Source organism: Geospiza fortis, unplaced genomic scaffold, assembly GCF_000277835.1.
Source record: "Geospiza fortis unplaced genomic scaffold, GeoFor_1.0 scaffold178, whole genome shotgun sequence".
NCBI lineage: Eukaryota > Metazoa > Chordata > Aves > Passeriformes > Thraupidae > Geospiza > Geospiza fortis.
This window is the reverse complement of record NW_005054466.1, coordinates 774,755-795,918: the sequence shown is the minus strand read 5'-3', so window position 1 is coordinate 795,918 and position 21,164 is coordinate 774,755. Positions and strand designations below refer to the sequence as shown.

Sequence of the window (21,164 nt, the reverse complement as noted above, 5' to 3'; positions counted from 1 at the left end):
GGAATGCCTACCCTTTCCCTCGTCTCGTTGGTGAGGAACTTGGCGCACTCGCTGTAGTTGGCCCAGGTGCGGTTGTTGCCCGGGACCAGCTCCCAGCTCCCGTTCAGGTCACACCGGCGGTAAGCGTGGCCTGCCGAGAGAGAGGAGACACGGAATGAGTGGGAAAACGGCAGGAAATTCACCCCAAACATCCCAAATTCATCCAAAATTCACTCCTGCCCAGAGAGAGAGGAGACATGGAATGAGCGGGAAAACTGCAGGAAATTCACCCCAAATTCATCCCAAATTCATCCCTGCCCAGAGAGAGAAGAGATGTGGAATGAGTGGGAAAATGACAGAAAATTCACCCCAAATTCATCCCAAATTCATCCCTGCCCAGAGAGAGGAGACATGGAATGAATGGGAAAACAAATTCATCCCCATCCCAAATTCATCCCAAATTCATCCCTACTGACAGAGAGAAGATGTGGAATGAGCGGGAAAATGGCAGGAAATTCACCCCAAACATCCCAAATTCATCCAAAATTCACTCAAAATTCATCCCTGCCGAGAGATGAGACATGGAATGAGCGGGAAAACTGCAGGAAATTCATCCCACATTCATCCCAAATTCATCCCTGCCCAGAGAGAGGAGACATGGAATGAGCGGGAAAATGGCAGGAAATTCATCCCACATTCATCCCAAATTCATCCCTGCCCAGAGAGAGGAGACATGGAATGAGTGGGAAAATGGCCAGAAATTCATCCCCCGGTGGAGCCTGTTATAGGCTCCATATATTATAATATTGGCTTTTCACAAATATTGAAACGGATTTTACATGTGTGGTGTTAAAGGAACTTTGTTATAAAGATACAATTTTTATTTCTGTTGTTAATTATGCTCAGTGAAATAGCTGATATCAGTGCGCTCGTGATAAAATGCCTGCTGGGATGGGATAGCACCCAACGCACGGTGGGAGGGGAATTTGGAATTTCCTGGCTGTCGGGAATTTCCTGCGCTGGGGCTGCACACCCACCTTTGTGGTTGAAGTCGTAGATGTACTCGGGGCAGGGCATGGCCACCACCTTGCCGGGCACGCCCTCGGGCCAGCACACGATGCCGTCCCACTCCGGAAGGCAGAACCCATCTGTGGGAGAGAACGGGGACACAGAGGAGTCACTGCACCTGCGGAGGTGACGCCGGTGCCCCCCCTGCTTGGGGGGCTGCCCGTGAAGAACCAGCGCTGGTGTTCCGTTGGGAAACCTGTCCTAGGAATATTGCAATTCCTTCTCAGGGTGTGGCTCTAGAAGGTGGGAATTATCCCAAGTTTTATTCCACAAGGACAAATTGTGTCCAGCTCTGGGATTGTCAGGATCAGAACGATGTGGAACTGCTGGAGAGATGCAGAGGAGGCAACTCCAGAGAAGTTTCTCCCAGGGCTGGAGCTCCTCTGCTCTGGAGCCAGGCTGGCAGAGCTGGGAATGTTCCCCTGGAGAGGAGAAGCTCCAGGGAGAGCTCAGAGCCCCTGGCAGGGCCCAAAGGGGCTCCAGGAGAGCTGGAGAGGGACTGGGGACAAGGCATGGAGGGACAGGACACAGGGAATGGCTTTCAGCTGAAAGAAGTAGATTTAGATGGGACATTGGGAAGGAATTCCTGGCTGGGAGGGTGGGGAGGAGCTGGGATGGAATTCCCAGAACAGCTGTGGCTGTCCCTGGATCCCTGGCAGTGCCCAAGGCCAGGTTGGAGCAGCCTGGGACAGCGGGAGGTGTCCCTGCCCATGGCAGGGGTGGAATGCGATGATCTCCCCAGGTCCAGGAGCTGCTCCTGCCCTTGCTGAATTCCAGAAGTTTCCTCCCTGCCCATCTCTCCAGCATGTCCAGGTCCCTCCGAAGGGCTCCACAACCCCCCAAGGCATCGCTCGCTCCCAGCTCCGTGCCCTCAGGGAACTCCTTGGCTTTGGGCTGGGTAACTGCACCCACCCATGGAATTCCAGCTGCAATACTGAGAATGAAACGCTCAAAGTGGCAGATCTGCCCTAAATCTGCTCCCAGAACTGTGTCTGCCCTCAGGGACGAGGTTATCAAGTGAAATAGCTGACGAGGTTATCAAGTGCTGCACACAGGAGTCACCTGGGAAGCAAAAGCAACAGGAATCACCTGTGGGATTTTCCGAGACCCCCATCGAAGGGAGGGATGATGAATCTGACTCCATGTTCTCAGAAGACTAATTTATGGTTTTATGATCTATATTATATTAAAGAATACTATACCAAAGAGTACAGAAAGGATACAGACAGAAGGCTAAAAAGATAATAATGAAAACTCGTGACTCCTTCCAGAGTCCCGACACAGCTTGATGGTGACTGGTCATTAAATAAAAACAATTCACATGAAACCAACAAAACAATCATCTGTTGGTAAACAATGTCCAAACACATTCCAAAGCAGCAAAACACAGGAGAAGCAAATCAGATAATTATTGTTTTCCTTTTTCTCTGAGGCTTCTCAGCTTCCCAGGAGAAGAAATCCTGGGCAAAGAGATTTTCCAGAAAATATGACGGTGACAACCACCTGCTCTTATCCGCCAAAAAAATCCTCGTGGAACTCGTGAAAAAAATCCAAACTTGTGGAAATCCAAACAGAACCAAGATCTCAGCATGATCCATGGATATCAAAGCTTCCCAGCACCCAGGAGTTCATCCTTCCTCACCAATGTGATTCCACAAGATTAAAGGAAAACCAGGATTGCTTCAAAGCCTTTTGGCTGGTCCAGGCTCAGAGCCGACACGGATTAATTCAGTTTGGTGGTTTTTAGGACGTGAAAAACACTGAAAATCTCCTTGTTTAGCAGCTGATTCCTTATCTCTAATTTAGTGTGGATGAAAAGGACCAGACAAATCGCAGCCTTTCTTCTAAAGCATCGGCTGGGAGTGCGGGTCAGGAGCAAAAATTCCTCAACATCCACGTGATAAAAAAAAGAGGGAAATAATTCATTGCATTTTCTCTGCTTCTTGGGAGAAGAAAAATACATTTCCTATTCGTGAAAACTAGGAAAACCCTTCCCTCTGGCTCATTATTTGCAGGATAATTTACACTGGGAAAAAAGAGTTTACTTATTTCTCAGTTCTCTGGAAGGTACAAAAGACAAAGGAAAAAAACTGAAAAACAACACAGGGCCCCACAAAATTTGGCTCAGGACAAAATGTTGATGTCCTTGACGTCTTTTCTGCAGACAAGAAAGTAAATAAAGATTTAATGGAGCCCTCAAAGTGCTCTTGCCTAAAATAAAATCAGTTCTTATGACAAAATAAATCAATTTGAGTAAACTTTAAAAGAAACACAGTGGAGAAACAACTCTGAGAGAAAAACAGTCCTCCAAAAGTGCTCTGAAATGAGAGGGGAAACCTCCCACTTTTCCAAAATCTTCACAAATTGCAAAGGGCAATTTCATTTTTAAGAGGTTTCGTTTCTCATCCCACCGAAATGTGTGGCCAGAAAAGAAGAAAGTGCTAAATTTTGTGGTGGGTGCATCCTCCTTGTACTGGAAAAACTGATAACGAAGCACACAATCATTGATTTTTGGGTATTTTGAGCCCCCCTAAATCCTCCCCAAAAGCTGAAGGGAACGGTGGTGGGACACCTCTGGACTGCTGCTTTATGGGGGGACAATTTGGGGAGCCAAGAGCTGCCCTAGAAATAGTTAAAAATATGATTGTTGCATTTAAAATTGTGACCTCTGCATGGAAATGATTCTTTAAATGATTTAATCCTGAGTCATCCTGAGTATTAAGTGCTGGTAAGAATCCAGTGGGACTCAAAATCTGGGAAGTGTTTGAGCTTCCCAACAGAGGGATCCGTTTCTGTTACCAAGACCTGAACCCCCCCTGCCAGAGAAATCTCTTCCCCCTCCTCTCCATCACCTCTGGCCTCTCTCCCCCCATTCCTTGCTTGGAAAAGCCATTCCAGGAAAATGTGGAGGAGGGATAAAACATCTCAGTGGTGGTTTCCTTCCTGGAATTCCCCAGTGATGGATGACGAGTTGAGGGAAGGGCGGGTGGATATTTGGGAGCTGCTACCTGGACATTGCCCTAAAATTCAGGATAACAGAGTGGTTCCCTGAAAATCCTGGGAGCGACGGGGGAAGGAGAGAGGATTTGGGTTGGGAACAGGGATTGCAGGTAGGGGAACCTGGTGAGGAATATCCACAGGTGCCTCTGGAGCTCCTACATTGACTGAAACTCTTGGAAAACCTTTTTCAAATGGAAATATGGACTGATATCAGGAGCGGCTGCACTTTGGGATTGTTGGATCCACATTCCTGGGGCTCAACCAAGCCAAAAGCTGTTTGTCCCCTCTGTGTCCTGGAGAGGAGCCTCACCACCCTCCTCTCCTATCCCAAATCCCTCCAGTCCTCCCATCTAAGGAGACCTCCTGGGAGCACAAGGAGGGAATGGGTTTAAACCACAGGAGGGTTCATTCCCACTGATTAAAAGGAAGAAATTTTTATAATGACAATTATAAAAATGTATAATTTTAATAATTTTAATAATGATTTAAAAATATTTTTATTATAAAATTTTGAATTTTTAATAATTTTTTATATAATGGTGGAACACTAGAACAGCCTTTCCAGAGAATTTGTGGCTGGCCCTGGGTCCCTGGAAGTGTCTAAGGCCAGGCTGGACAGGGCTTGGATCACCCTGGGATAGTGGGAGCTGTCCCTGCCCATGGCAGGGGGTGGCACTGGATCATCTTTAAGGTCCCTCCCAAACCCAAATAAATCAATAAACCTCTGATAAAACAGGAAAGGAAAATCCCGTATTTCCCATTGTGCTGGAATCCAAACAAGCCATTCCTTTCTGTTTGTTTGCCCAAAGAGCTCCTCCAAACAGTTTTTCCCCTGAATTTATAAAAACATTCACGGTATCAACAACTTGGCTTCTCCCTTTGTTTTCCTTTTCTCCCGGTCATTTCTCCAAGGAGATCCAGGCTGAATTCCAAGAAGAAAGCAGAAAATTGGGGAAGCTTGGCCTGTTAATGATAAATCAGTCCCTCCTGAGACACTGGTAACAATATTCCAAAGCACGGGGAATTCCAAAGGATCCAGTTGGGAAAGCTTATTGAAAATCTCTTGGAATTTTTGTGAAACTGAGTTCGAGGCTTCCACTGTGCTGTTTGAATGGATCCAGGTAGTTCAGGACATGGAGCTGGAAAAGTCAAACATTTCTTTCCCTGGAAGAAATAGTAGGATTCACGGATGATGGAAGTCCAAAGGAATTCATAAGCTGTTAAGAAAACAAAGAAATCTCACACTTATCCCACACCCCAGAGTGTTTTGGGTGTGTATCCATCATCCAGGCAATACTGGATTGGATACTGTGCATCCATCATCCAGGGATGGTCCTGTTTATCCTCAGGGATTTGCCTCTTCCAAAGCCAGAGCTGCATCTCTCATGGATGGAGACACAGAAGGTGGCAATGGCACTGGAATTTCTCATGGTTTGAGGACATCCCCGACCACTGCAGTGCTGGAGAAATGAGTCCTGAAGGGAAGCATGGGATCCCTCCAGGATCCCATTGGCTCTTGTCCACCAGGACATCTCTTGGATCAATCCTTTCCCGTTGAAGGCTGGAATTTCAGGGCTTGGAAGCTGAAGTCATTCCAAGATGGGAACAAGCAAAAACACTCTTGGATGACATTCCCGAAGAAATGAGATCAGAAGGGAAACATGGGATCCTTCCAGGATCCCACTGGTTCTTGTCCACCAAGACATCTCTTGGATCAATCCTTTCCCATTGAAGTTTGGAATCTCAGGGCTGAAATCATGGAAGCTGAAGTCATTCCAAGACGGGAGCAAGCAAAAACACTCTTGGATGTCATTGCTGCAGGATTTCCCTCTGGAGGGCAGGAAGGCCAATTCCAGAAGCATTTTGGGAAGGGGCTGTCCCAAATGCATCCCTCATTTCACTCCCTGACTTCGCTCCCCCACCTGAGCCGAGTCAGAATCCCAGAATCCCAGAGGTTGCTTTAGTAGGAGAGAGAAAAGCAGGAGCAGATTTGGGCCACCCCTGCTCAGGGCGCACGGAGAGTTATTCCCTCCTTCCTGCTCCTATCCCATCCCCCTTTTCCCTTCCCTTTCCCCCAGCCTCAACCCCCATTCCAGCAGGAACGGGACCCTTTGCATGTGGAGAAGGCATCCAAACCATCCGCGAGGCTCCTTGGCAGCTGCACAAACGCAAACACGGGCTGGAGGTGTTTATCCAGGGGCACGGAATATCAATCTGCGCGGCTCATTCCGGCCCCCGGCAGACCACAGCTGGAATGGGCTGTGCGATTGTGGTCACTTCAGCACGGGAAGGACATTCGGGACACTGCAAGCAGGCAGGGAGGAGCCACCGACAAAAACGAGGCAGTGTTTTGGGATGGGAAAGGGGAGAAACCATTTTGGGGATAGGAAAGGGGGAGGAATTGTTTTAGGATAGGAAGGGGAAAAATAATTTTGAGATTGGAAGGGGAAGGAACTGTTTTGGGAGAGGAAGGGGGAGAAATCATTTGGGGGATAGGAAGGGGAGAAGGAATTGTTTTGGGATAGGGGGAGGGGAGTAATTGTTCTGGGAGAGGAAGGGGGAAAATCATTTGGGGATAGGAAAGGAGAAGGAATTGTTTTGGGATAGGAAGAGGGAGAAATAATTTTGGCATAGGAAGAGGGAAAAATTGTTTGGGGATAGGAAGGGGAAGGAATTGTTTTGGGATAGGAGGAGGGGAGTAATTGTTTTGGGATAGGAAGGGGGAGGAATTGTTGTGGGATAGGAAGGGGAAGAAATAATTTGGGGATAGGATGGCGGAGAATTGTTTTGGGACAGGAAGAGGGGAGGAATTGTTTCGGGATAGGAATGGGGGAGAAATCATTTTGGGATGGGAAGAGGGAGAAATGGGGGCTTGGAGGGGCAGGAATTAAGTCTGGGGGTTTGCAGATGGATTTCAAACCTGGCTGTGAGGGCAGGGGGATGAGGGGCTGCTTTTGGGGCTGTCTTTGTCTACAGGGGATGTGGCTGAAGGAAGAGGGGGTGTGACTCAGCTGTGTGACCCGGCTGTATGCGGATCCCGTTGCTTGGGATGGAAGCATGTGAGGAGTGGGATCCTCACTGATCCAACAGAATCAGGTTGGAAGGGACTGCAGTGGATCAGCTGTTCCAGCAGGGCCATCCCGGAGCACAGGGCACAGGATTACATCCTGACAGGTCTGGAATATCCCCGGGGAGGAGATCCCACAGCCTCTCTGGTCTCTGCTCAGGGCTGGGCACTGCCCAGGGCAGAAGTTCTGCCTCCTGTGCCGGGAGAATTCCTGGGATCAGTCCCTGCCCGTGGCTCTGGTGCCATTGCTGGGGCCCCTGGAGCAGAGCCTAGCCCTGCTCTGACCCTCTCTGCACCCAGGGATACCCAGGGACACCCAGAGACACTCAGGGATACCCAGGGACATTCAGGGACACTCAGGGACACCCAGGGACAGATGGGGACACCCAGGGACACCCAGGGCTGAGGCCCCTCTCAGCCGGGGCTCCTCTCCAGGCTGAGCAGCCCCAGCTCCCTCACCCTTTCCTGGGCACCGAGATGCTCCAGGCCCTTGCTCAGCTCCATTGGACCCACTCCAGAAGTTCCATGGCCATGGGCGGAGGCAGTTTCTGTCTGTCACTGCTCAAAGACCTTTGCTGCTCTTCACCCAGTGTCTCATGGACAGAACAAACATCCCTTCCATGCTCAGCCCTGGAGGAAACGGACTTTGGAGGGGAGGGACACAGCCCAGGAGCTGTTCCAGGTCACAGTCACCAGACAATTCCATGACCCAGCTCTGGAGACACCTTCCTGACCTCACCAGCCAGTTCTGGACACCGCCCATCCACCCCCCAACTTCCCAATCCAGGAGCAGAAACTCAACCTCCAATATCCCATTGGGAACTCCCGACCTGCCACTGCACCACATCCCATTCTTTCCTCATTCCAGCACATCCAGTCCTTCCAAACCCCCCCAGCCTCCTTCTGAGAGGGAAAAATACCATCCAAAATACCATCTCAGTCATTAAAACAAGGTTGATAATCAGTGTCAGAGTTCAGCCACCCTTTGGAACATTTTCCACCCTTTCTCAGTGTTCCTTTACAAATCTAAACCACAGACCCCTTGTGCCTCTCGCAATTCCCAAGATCCCAATTCCTAAGATCAGTCCCTCCCATGTGTTCCAAACCCTGTTTAGCCGCTCTGTGGACATTCCTCAGCAGGACTGGGAGCTCCAGGCCCATAAAACTTTGCAGGAGGAGGCCACATCCCAGGTTCAGCTCCTTCCAAGGCCATCACGGCTCATATCCATGACTCTGAACTCCCTCACACTGCAGGAGAACGGTCTGGTCTGTGATTCCATCCTCAAAGGTCTCCTGGTTCATAATTCCATCCTAGAAGCTCTCCCAATCCATAATTCCATCCTAGACACTTTCCTGGTCCAGAATTCCATCCTAGAAGTTCTCCCAGTCCATAATTCCATCTTAGAGACTTTCCTGGTCCAGAATTCCATCCTAGAAGCTCTCCCAGTCCATAATTCCATCCTAGCAGTTCTCCTGGCCCATTATTCCACCCTAGAAACTCTCCCAATCTGTAATTCTATGCTAGAAGCTCTCCTGGTCCACAATTCATTCGTAGAAGCTCTCCCAGTCCATAATTCCATCCTAGAAGCTCTCCTGGTCCATAATTCCATCCTAGAAATTCTCCCTGTCCATAATTCCATCCTAGAAGCTCTCCCAGTCCTGAATTCCATCCTAGAAGCTCTCCTGGTCCATAATTCCATCCTAGAAATTCTCCCAGTCCATAATTCCATCCTAGAATCTCTCTCAATCCTGAATTCCATCCTAGAAGTTCTCCCAGTCCATAATTCCATCCTAGAATCTCTCCCGGTCCAGAATTCCATCTTAGAAGCTCTCCCAGTCCATAATTCCATCCTAGAATCTCTCCCGGTCCAGAATTCCATCTTAGAAGCTCTCCCAGTCCATAATTCCACCCTAGAATCTCTCCCGGTCCAGAATTCCATCTTAGAAGCTCTCCCGGTCCAGAATTCCATCCTAGAAGTTCTCTTGGTCCATAATTCCATCCTAGAAGCTCTCCCAGTCCATAATTCCATCCTAGATGATCTCCTGGTCCATAATTCCATCCTAGAAGCTCTCCTGGTCCATATATCCATCCTAGAAGCTCTCCTGGTCCATAATTCCATCCTGAAAAGTCTCCTGGTCCATGCTGACCCCCCAGCTGGTGTCCACTGGGGCAGTGACAGCTTTTCCAAGCCAAAACTGTGCTGGGAATATGTTCACAAGGAATGGTTTGGGGTTTTTTTTGTGGAATTTGGGCCACATCTGCAAGGACTGAGAACAGGAGCTGGGAGAAGATGGAAATAGCTGGAGAAATTATGAATGATGGATTTATAGAGGCCTGGGGTGTTTAGGGCTTAAGCTGCCTCTGTCTCCCTTAATTCCTGAGGTGCCTGAGGCTTCTCCCAATCTCTGGAGGCTCCTGGCATCAGGGAATGGTGCTGGACCCTCTGGAGAGGAAACCAGGAGCAGATTTTTGGGTTCCTCAAGGCCAGCGAGAGCCTGGAATCAGCTCTGGGTCCTTTCGGGACAGTGAAACCAAACTGGGCTGCACAACCCAGGTAAACAGACCCAGATCCCCAACTAAAAATAACACCTTTCCTGGGAAAATAGGTTTATTTATTAAAAAAACAGCCCAGTTTGGAGCTGCAACACCTCGGGCTCAGAGAAAGGGTTGGCCATGGCCTTTGCTAATGACAGGGTTGTGCAAAACTCCCTCTTCTTTCCCCACAAAATGTCCCATCTCCTTTTCCAAACCAGGGAAAGACAAGCTTTTAATTCATGGATTAAAAAAAAAAAAGTCAGGTCTGATGGCTCAGGGCTGGGAATTTCACTTCATCCCCTTCCAGGTTTAACTTTGGGGTGGCATCAGCTGCCCACCATGGCTGGGACGGAATATTTGTGTCGGGAGAAGAGAAATTTTCGGGTTTCCTGTTCTTTCCCAAAGGCTTTCATCTGGAGACTAAATTTAAGGGAAAAAGGGGGAGGGGGGAGGAAAAAAAAATGAGAAAAGGAGGAAACCAAATGCTTGTGGGGGAAGGGTTCTGGGGTTTTTTTGGTTTCGTATTTTGGGTCTCCGGCCCTCAGTGCCTCAGCCAAAGGTGGAGATGACGCACGAATCCTGCTGGGGCTCTTTGGGAGCTCCTGGAGCAGCTCAGCCTCGGCTCCCCATGGCACAGATCCATGTGGGAGCCACATGGATCAGGAGCCAGGGCTCAGAGACACCTGGGAGGTGGCCAGGGGCCAGAGGATCCCTGTGAGCCCTCCAGGAGGAGAGGAGGGACCTCATCCTCCCATAAAATGGAATTTTAACCTTTTTAGGGGGTGAAAAAAAGGGGATTTGGAGTTTTTACACGTTAACAGTGGCCGAAGAAAGTCTGAAATTTCAGAGTGTTTAAATCTCTTTGTTCCCTGAGATTTTTCTTTGGAATATCAACCCAGCCAGCTAGGACATGTTCCCACTTTCTGGAATGGGGTCAAGGACTCTTTTCCTATGACCCTTGTGGTGAGGATCTTCCCAGGAGAGAATCCCCCTCAAGCTGGGTCAGGAATTTTAAGTGGAAACTTTCTCCTTTCCCAAACATCCGACACCGCTGGGCTGTCGGCAGGGCTGGCCCTCGATTGGAGCTCCTCCAGGATGATCCCAGAGGGATTCTGGCTCTCCAGGAAGATCCCTTCCAGCACAGCTGAACGTGGACCGTATCCCTCACCACAAACCACTCCCTAAGAAAGGCTGGAGAAATCCCATCCTTGGATAACTGTGGGATGTGTTTTCCTGAGGATCTCCCCAAAACTGCTGCCTCTTTGTGGGCCTGTCCTTTTCCCTTCTTTGGAATGACAAACCCAGCATGGATTTGACCATGGCTCAACTGGAATCCACATCCAGGATTTATTTTGCTCCAAATCAACCCTACTTTCCCTCAGAATTTTTTCCTTTTAAATCCTATCTGTGAATAGGAGCTGGAGCATCATAATGGTGAAGATTGTTGCCCTTCCCAGATTTTTCTTTGGGACCTGCAGTGAGGGAAGAGGTAACGGGATGAGCACCTTCCTTTTGGGTGAGGAGGGCACAGGTCTGGATGTCCCAAAACAGACACATGCCAAATTCTGGATCATCCAAGGAAGAAAGCGCTGGGCCCAACTGCTTTCCCTGTGTCCAAGGGCATCTGAAATCCCAAAATCTGTGGATGGCAGCTCCTCTGGAAAGTGGGAAGAACTTTTCCAAATTGCTCTTTGTTGGGACCACAAACTCCTTCAACCATCTCAGAGGCAGTCTGGCAAACCCCTGCCTTGTTTGGGAGCTCCTGGAGGGAATTTCTGGGGTGCTAAATCCTAAAAAACCATTCCTTGTGAAAGGTTGAGTGGGAATTCATTCTGCCTTTGGATTAGTGCAGATTAATCGGATCTAATTCTCCTCTGCTGATGAGTGAAGCCTCCAAAGCCTTGAAATCCAGGTGATTCCTCCTCTTGGACTATTCGGGATTGGATTTGCTGTAAAGGATGGAGCAGGATGTCTCTGAGGAGTTCAGGACAGCTTTTTCCAGGGGCAGGATTTGTGTCCATGAGATTAAACCACCACAGATTGGAAGTTTTCTGTCCCAGTCCCAAACCCAGGTCTCCAACCAGTACCAAAACCACAGGATCTCCAAATCCCTGGGTATAGAATTTTGTAGGGAACCTCAGATGAGGGGTGAGAATGATGAGGAGAACTGCACTGACATCAGAAGGCTAATTAATTACTTCATTATACTGCTGCAATATAGTGTAATATAATATATATTATATAACACTATGTTACATTACATCTAAACTGAATCTGCCAAGCACCCAACCCTGCACACAATCTCGTGGCTGTCACCCTCAGTCCCGACACACACACACCCCTGGCCCTGACAGGCCAAGGAACCAAACCACCATCGCTCTGGGTAAACAATCTCCATATTGCATTCTGCTTTGGCACAACAGGCACAGAAAATGAGATAAGAATATTCTCGGGAAGAATTGTGCCTTGCTTTCCTCTGTGAAGAGAAATGTGGGGTTACGCACCTGGCCCTGACAGGCCAAGGAACCAAAACACCAACAATCTCCATATTGCATTCCGCTTTGGCACAAACACAGGCACAGCAAATGAGATAAATATTGTTTTTCCTTTCTCTGATGTTCAGAGAATGTGAATTTGAGAAATATTCTTGGGAAGAATTGTGCCTTGCTTTCCTCTGTGAAGAGAAATGTGGGGTTACACAGCTGGCCCTGACAGGCCAAGGAACCAAAACCTCATCACTGTGGGCGAACAATCTCCATATTGTATCCTACTTTGGCACAAACACAGGCACAGCAAATGAGATAAATATTGCTTTTCCTTTCTCTGAGGTTCAGAGAATGTGAATCTCAGAAATATTTTTGGGAAGAATTGTGCCTTGCTTTCCTCTATGAAGAGAAATGTGGGGTTACACAGCTGGCCCTGACAGGCCAAGGAACCAAAACACCAACAATCTCCATGTTGCATTCTGCTTTGGCACAAACATAGGCACAGCAAATGAGATAAATATTGCTTTTCCTTTCTCTGAGGTTCAGAGAATGTGAATCTCAGAAATATTTTTGGGAAGAATTGTGCCTTGCTTTCCTCTATGAAGAGAAATGTGGGGTTACACAGCTGGCCCTGACAGGCCAAGGAACCAAAACACCAACAATCTCCATGTTGCATTCTGCTTTGGCACAAACATAGGCACAGCAAATGAGAGAAATATTGTTTTTCCTTTCTCTGAGGTTCAGGGAATGCGAAACCCAGAAATATTTTTGGGAAGAATTGTGCCTTGCTTTTCTCTGTGAAGAGAAATTTGGGGCTACACACCTGGCCCTGACAGGCCCAGGAGCCAAACACCATCACTGTGGGTAAATAATCTCCATATTGCATTCTGCTTTGGCACAAACACAGGCGCAGCAAATGAGAGAAATATTGTTTTTCCTTTCTCTGAGGTTCAGGGAATGCGAAACCCAGAAATATTTTTGGGAAGAATTGTGCCTTGCTTTTCTCTACACCTGGGATCTGCTCCCTTTGCTCTGCCGTTGGGGAAGAGCCCAAAATCCGTCTGTCCATCGCATCCCCATCCCTGCCCACAGGGAAGGGGGATCGATCCCAAATGCTGCCTCAGAAAAGCTGGAAAAGGGGCGCGGGAGCAGGACCAGGTGGGCAGAGATACCAGCAGGAAATGCCTTCGCACATGTGCTCATTAACGAGGTGTTAATTGGGCACGGGGTGAGGGGACAAAGGAGTAGCAGAGGATGTGGCTTGAGGTTTCCTGATGGAAAACAGGAGGCTGGGAATCAAAGGAAAGCTGGGATTTTATGGCCCTTGCTGGCGTTTCCAAAGGCACCGGGAGGGCAGGTGGTGGAGCTGGACTTGGGGACCTTTCTCACAGCATTCCCTGAGGGAAGGGAGAGCCGAGGTGCAGGGACATTGTGGTTTGTCCCATTTTCCCGGGATATGGAGAGAAGTGGGACAGGACATCCACCCCGGGGACTGAAGGGTCCCTCAGGAATTAACACTTGGGAATGTGAGGGAAGGAGCCAGCGAGGGGTGAGGGCTTTGCTCCCCACATCAGAGAGCTCTCTCCTTCCTCCTCCCCCTCAATCCCACAGCTGGGAGTGATTTTGCAGCCCAAAATAGAAAGGAAGGGGAAGGAAGAGGCTCAGCTGAGTTCGGGCCTTTCCGAGGGGAGAGAGAGTGGGGAAGGAGAAAGGTCTTGGAGCGATGTTTTGCTTTCCCTGTCGCTGGTTGCAAAGGATTTTTGGGATTTGGAATAGTGGCTTTCCTCTGGAACAAGTCCAGAGGAGGCCCTGGAGCTGCTGCAGGGCTGGAGCCAGGCTGGCAGAGCTGGGAATGTTCCCCTGGAGAGGAGAAGCTCCAGGGAGAGCTCAGAGCCCCTGGCAGGGCCTGGAGGGGCTCCAGGAGAGCTGGAGAGGGACTGGGGACAAGGCATGGAGGGACAGGACACAGGGAATGGCTCCCAGTGCCAGAGGGCAGGGATGGATGGGAGATTGGGAATTGGGAATTCCTGGCGGGGATGGAATTCCCAGAGCAGCTGTGGCTGCCCCTGGATCCCTGGCAGTGCCCAAGGCCAGGTTGGAGCTTTGGACAGCAGATAACCTGGTGGTCTAACCCCGGGATGGTGGGAGGTGTCCTGCCCATTCCAGAGGGGTGGAACGGGATCTTTAAGGTTCCTCCCAACCCAACCCATCCTGGAATTCTGTGATCCCAGCACAACTGGTGGTTGGTGCTCTCTCCTGTGCACTGGGTATAACAACCAGAGCTATAATTCCACAACTTCTGCATCCTCCTGGACCCTTGGAGTTTGGAATTCCAGAGCAGAACAAGTCTGGGACAGCTCTGTTTCCAAACCTCCTCCCCATGGACTATCCTGAAAAACCGATTCACTGGGATGCTCCAAGCGCCTCCTTCCCTCCCTGCTCTGCATGTGGGGCTGAGGGGAAGGGTTGGGAGGAGCAGGGCTGGCTCCAGCCCTGGAATTTGGGAGCACTCACCGTGCACCTTGGGCACCTTGGCTTTCAGGTGGCGCTCGCACTTGGCCTTGGCCTTTAGCAGGAGGAAGATCTGCTCCTCCTTGGTGATGACATCGTCGGCATCCACCTGCAGGGAGGGGACAGAGAGGTCAAACTCCAGTTCCAAACCCTCCTCTGCATCCGTAATTTCCTCAGCCTGGCCCTGAGAATCCCGGTTTGCTGTGCAGCCGTGTCCCAAGGAGCAGCTCCCCCATGGAACTGCCATCCCTGGAGGTGGCAGAGGAAGCGCAGGCTGGGGCTGATCCCACCGTGCACATTCACACGTGGAAGCAGCAATTTTGGGATGGAGCATCCCAGACTGCAGGGATGAGGCTGCTCTCCAGGAGGAAAACATTCCTAGTAAATAATTTAACGCCAAGGACCCCTCTCCTCTTAGGAGCTACAACCTCCCGTGCTGCTTCCTCCTCTGCACGGAGATTTCATCCACAGGAGAGTCAGGCTCCATAAAATCCTGCCTGAATCCCAGGAATGTGTGGAGGGATCTGTCCCAGGGAGAGCTGGGAGCTGACAGCATCTCCCCACCCTGTGCTCCAGGAGACCTTGGAGCCCCTTGCAGAGCCTGGATGGGCTCCAGGAGAGCTGGAGAGGGACTGGGGACAAGGGACGGAGGGACAGGACACAGGGAATGGCTCCCACTGCCAGAGGGCAGGGATGGGTGGGAGATTGGGAATTGGGAATTCCTGGCTGGGATGGAATTCCCAGAGCAGCTGTGGCTGCCCCTGGATCCCTGGCAGTGCCCAAGGCCAGGCTGGAGCAGCCTGGGACAGTGGGAGTTGTCCCTGCCCATGGAGTGGGATGGCATTGGGATAATCCTTAAGATCCCTCCCAACCAACCCATTCCATGATTCCCTGCACTCCCCAAGCCATCCCAAATCCAGGTTCCTTCCCCCCTTTCCAGTCCATCCCCTTTGCCAAGCCAGTAACAGGAACCAGCTGAGGCCCAATTAACTCCCGACACAAACTCCCTCCAAATGACACAACGAGGGTTAATGAATCCCAGCTCCCAAATAAACCAGGATTCCATTTCCCAGTGGGCTCCCAGGGGGAGGAACGGGGGCAGCGGACATGCAGCTGTGGAGTTAAATCTGATAAGGGGCCGGGAGTAAAACAGGAGTTGGGTTTTGGTGTCCTTGGAACAAATCCAGGCTGAAAACCCTTCCCAAGCGGGAGCCGCTTCCAAACCGCGTCCACGTTAATGGGAACGGTTCCAGCCCTTCCCAGATGTTTGGCCTGTCCACATTTGAGGCACCATCCCTCATTTCAGCTTGGATCGGGAACAGAAAAGCTCGGGGTCAGCTCCCGCTGGCGCTCGGGGCTGTACAAAGCCGGAGCGATTCCGCCAGAGCTGGAGGAGTTAGGATGGGTTTAGAGAGATGGGACCTCAGGAATTCCAAGGGATTCATCCCAAGCACGCTCAGCCCTCGGCTGCTCTGGCTGTGCTTGGAGGGATGCACAGAAAACACATTTTTATTCCCAAAAATAAAAGGGGAAAGTCTCCCAGGGCTGGTCTGGAGCTGGGCAGAGACAGAGCTCCGAGCTCAGCTCAGGTTTAATTTCCTAAACCTGACCTATCCTTAAAAAAAATCCACCAAAACCACCCCACATTCCCTCCTCTCCTCCCAAAAAATGATTTAAATTAAAAAAAAAAATTTAGGACCTGGCTTTGTAGGTTTCCTCTTGGTCAAAGGGGTTGAAATGTGAATGTAAATAAATTTATGGATTAAACCAGAGATTTTCACTGAATCCTGGTGTTTGAAGACATCAGTTCTCAAAAGATTTTAGGAAAACTGTGGAATGGTGCTGGAGAAATCCCATTAAACAGCCAGGGAAAACCAGGCTGGGATGTGGGAGTTCAGGACTTGGCATTCCCTCTGTCCCAACCCCTTGTGAGGATATTTCAGTGCCTCCATGGGGCTGGAAGATCCCCAGGGATTGGGGATTATCCAACCCTGGAATCCTCAGATTTGGGATTGAGGGACAGCAGGTGGGACAGCACAAACACCCAGAGCTCAAAAACCTGGAGAACCTTTGGATCTTCCAGCTGCTGGAGGAATTTCACCTCCCGAACTGCACATTTTCCTAATTTTCCTTGGATTTTCCTGCCCTGGATCTCCTGATTTTAAGGCAAAATTAAATCCCCTGCTCCTCTTCCCAGTCCTCCTGTCCAAGGGGAAAGGAATCCATGGGAATGATTTCCTTGTGATAAATTCCTGATCCAAGGCACGTTTGGCTCTGGCTGGGCAAAGCTTTCCCTTGGAAAAACAATCCCAACAGCTGATCCAAAAATAAAAATGCCGAGGGACGGCCTTGCTTAAACCATTTGTGCCATTTTTTGGGAATCTGGAGATTCCCAGGCAGACAAAGAAGTGGCTTCACTTCCAGGAGTGCCCAGGTGGGGCTTCAGGATTTGGGAATGGGTGGGAAGTGCTGGGAATGAAGCAGCCACTGCTTTGGAGAGGGTTTGGATCCCTTTGGATGGGAGAGAAACAGGGATGGAGGTCCCAGGATGAGATGTCCATAGGATATGGAGAGAGGAGGGAAATGAACCCCTAATTTGCAGCATTTGAGATTCAGACGGAGAGAGCAAGGACTGAAAAATGCCAACAAATCCAAACCAGGATCAGACAAATGAGCAAAGCCCAAATCCAGCAGGAGCTGGGAAAATCCGGAGCCTGGATGGAAATTTTGGGGGCAGGAATGTCCTAAACTGCCCCAAAGCTGGGACAGGGTGACGGCCCTCAAGTGTCCCCTCTTTTCCTAAACTGGCACCTCCTGGAATTGGGCTAGGATAGAAAACTGGCCAAAAAAAGGGATATTTTCATCAATATCCACGGATTTCCTCTCTTTTTAAGGCCACCTTTAAGGCCATGATGAGAATCCCAAAATCCACATTAATATCCAGAATTTGCTGTGTTTATTCCATGAGCTCCCTGCACATTCTGCTCAGGACAATGAAAAAGGAGATAAAAGGTACTGGGAAATTTTCATCCCAGTGAATTCCAGGACCAAAACCTCCTCAAGATTCCCATATTCAACAATTCCCTCCTCTTTTATCGAATTCCCAAGTGCCTTCACCTTTTTATCCCCCCCAAAAATCCCTCATCCTGGTTAAACCCTTTATCCAACAGAAAGGAATAAATACAGGATAATTATTTTTCCCAGTAATCCCTGCCCTGATGAAAAACTGGGAATATCCAGGATGGGATTTAGTAACCTCAGATATTCCTTCAGAACTCCTCCTACAGTATTTTCCTGCCCAGAGCAGCTGGAATTTATTCCATCCTCAAACCAGCACCTGAAATAAATTGGATCAGCCTTTTTTGGGACTTCTTTTTCCCCCATCCCATTTTTTCCCATTGATTGGCCACTCAGGAGCACTGAGAAGATTTTTGAGGAGGAATTTTTGCTGATGGGAATTCTGGGAGCAAGAGGAGCATCCAAGGGAAGGCAGAAATTGTCCCAGACGGGTCCAGCTCCCAAATCCAGCTGTTTAGGAGGAAGAGGTCGAGGTTATCCTGTCCCTGCAGACTTAATCCCTTTAAAAGCTCTCAGCAAATCCTTCTAAATCAGATTTCCCTAAATTTCCCCAGCAGAAATTCCTGCTCTGAGTTCCTTGGCATTCAGTTTATCCGAGGAATAGTTTTATCCTGAGGGATGTTTTTCCCTTCGTTCCCAAAATCCCAGGAGCACCTGGAAGGGATGGAGGCTTCACCCTGGGCTTCCTGGTTTTCCAGTCAAATCCCACCTGCTCCTCTTGCTCAGTCACCCCCTTCTCTCTTCCCAGTGCTGGGTTTTGCTGGAAAATAAAAGTTCCTTGTGGGAAAAAAAGGTCTGGGAATGTCGATTTTCCCTCTTTGCCTGGAGAAAGCAGAAATGCCAAAGGGAAGGGGGACACAACAACTTTATCCCGAGGCTGTAAAATCCATTTGGATCCTTTTTCCACCTCTCCTTGCCCCTCTGGAGCCTGTGGGGTGGGATGAGGATGTCCTCTGGAATTTCCATTCCCTGGCTGATGTCCCAGCCATGAAAGCAAACCCCAAATGTCCCTGGGGAGGTCCTGGCCTATCCTGGTTTATGGGCCTGATTTTGGGGAATAACGGGGTCCTTTCTGTGCCACCCGCCTGGCAGCAGCTCAAAAAGCAGCTCCAGGCAAAGAGATTGGTTGGGATTGAGGGCAGGGAATGCTGGGATCCGCTGGGAGAGCAGCAGGGAATTGCTGGGAAGGGGAAAGGGAGGGCAGAAGAAAGAAGGGAAAAGGGAAAGCATTGCAGTTCTCGAGTGGTTTGGGCTGGAAGGTGACAGAATTCAGCACATCCCTGTGGCTGTCCTGGATTGCCAGGACCCTGCCAGGGGGCTCAGGGACCCTGGCACAGAGCCCAAGGCCCCTGTGACTCTGATTATGACCCGTGGAGCAAATTACCAACCTTGTATGAAGATTTGAAGCCATGAAAGTCTAAGTGGAATGATAGTGAATTTATCACGGGGTGAAAAAATAGATTTTTGGGGTTTTTAGAATGGGGGTTCAGGGGGCAAGATGGAGGAATCTGGGCGTGTCCAGCCTTTGTCCTTCTTCTTCTTGGCCTCCATCTCCTGCTGTGCTGGTGGCACTTTGGGATTGGTTTAGAGCAGAAGCTCACTGTCTAACACAGGTGATGGTATTGGGAAGTAATTGTAAATATTGTACATGTAGTTTTTAGTATAAAAAGATAACACTGCCCAGGGAGCAGGCAGAGTGCCTGGGACTGTCCTGCTGAGCAGATCCTGGCAGGCCAGAAAAAGAATTTTATAGCTAAGGAACAATGAACAACCTTGACAGTGAGAACTGGAGAACTCTGACCCCTTCTTCGGGCACCGGGCCGGGAAAAGAGACTTTCTGACACATCTCGGGGTCACTGTGAGCAGCTAAAGCCCCGAGAGGAAGGGACCTTAAGGATCATCCCATGCCCTGGGCAGGGACATTTTCCACTATCCCAGGGTGCTCCAAGCCCCAGTGTCCAACCTGGCCTTGGGCACTTCCAGGGATTGGGAATCCACGATTTGCAGTCAGCTCATGCTACTTATCCAGGAGAACTGGGATTTGTGGTGCCTTTCCAGGAACAGGTATTTGGGGGCGGCATTTGTCAATCCCAAAGGATTTCCTGCTTTTCACTTCTGGAGCAAACGAGGTGGGACCCGAGAGGCTGAGCTATGGAAAAATCAACTTCCAAGCAAGGAGAAAATTCCCATGATTTCCTCTCAGGCTGCCTGAGCAGAGATGTCATTCCCAGAGATCAGAGCATGGAGCTGGTGCAGAGGGATCAGCAGGGGTTGGAATTCTATTCCTGGATCATCAACAACACCCATGGCATTCCGCCCTTCAGGAATGATTGATCCCAACCAAAATGTCTCACATATTCCCAGGAATCCCACCCTGGTCATCCTGGAGAAGTCCTCGTCCTCCTCAAGCCCAACTTTTCAAGCCAAAAGGGACCTGTGGAGGTGACTCCAAGTCTCCTGAAGAAGCAGAGCCAGGATTTGGGATCACCTGTGGTCCTGCACCTCCCTGCTCCAGGTAAAAACCTGGAATATCCCTCAAGAAACAAAACATCCTCAGGATTCGCCTGGGAGCTGTGAGTGATCTTGTCTTGCTGAACTCCAGACATTCAGATCCTGCACACCTCTGTGACCCCAGGCTCCCTAAGGAATTCCATCTGGGAATGTGAAAAGCAGATCCTGCCTCAGTTTCCCACAGGCCCAGCAAAGCTTCTCCCCTTTCCCTGCCTTATCCCTTAGGACTATCCCAAAGTTTTTGGTCCTCTGCCTCAGGAGGAGGGGAGGAAAAGATGGATTTGGGAGCAATGAGCTGGAGAAGCAGGAATTTCTCTTCTCCTGGGATTGGGGGGAGCTCTGCCTGCACCAGGAATGGGAAAAGAGCGCCTGCTCCCAAATTCCAACCTTCCCATGGGTGAATTATCCCAAGGTTTGACTGAAATCCCAATGGAGCTGCTCCAGCCCATGCTGGGATTGATGCCTTTTTTCCCCTTTTTTTTCCCCATTTCCCTGGTTTTTCCTCCTTCCAGAACACCAACCCCTCACCTTCCAGCAGCCCTGACTGGGAATCAACACAGGATCACTCCGTGGCCTCAGGCAGCCCAGGAATTTTGGGAGAGAGGCAAAACCTTGGCATGGCTTCCCTGCTGCAGCTTGGGAACCTAGCACAAATCCTTCGGGTCAGGATAACCTGCTCCTTTCCCTGGAGCATTTGTGCTTGGGAACCTAGCACAAATCCTTCGGGTCAGGATAACCTGCTCCTTTCCCTGGAGCATTCCCAGCTGCACCCTAATCCCAGCAATTCCCTTTTCCAGAGGCGCAGACCTGCAGCAGCCCTCCCTTCTTCCCTCCCATTCGTAGAAATTGAGCTGGAAGCAAAACTCTCCCTTTGCCATCCTTGATGTCCCTGAAGGGGCTTGGGGGATGATCCCAAGATATTCCTGCT

At 49.8% G+C, this 21,164-nt stretch overlaps 1 protein-coding gene across 1 annotated transcript in view; it reads right to left on the bottom strand.

Moving 5' to 3' along the window:
* Positions 1-21,164, bottom strand: part of PTH1R (parathyroid hormone 1 receptor) — a 94,024-nt gene that overhangs the window by 34,477 nt on the left and 38,383 nt on the right. Inside the window, exons 3-5 of the mRNA XM_031062805.1 lie at positions 14,651-14,756; positions 1,017-1,127; positions 12-130 (exon numbers count right to left, since the gene is read on the bottom strand). Of these exons, the coding sequence (XP_030918665.1) occupies positions 12-130; positions 1,017-1,127; positions 14,651-14,756 (336 nt within the window). The remainder of the gene's footprint in view (positions 1-11; positions 131-1,016; positions 1,128-14,650; positions 14,757-21,164) is intronic.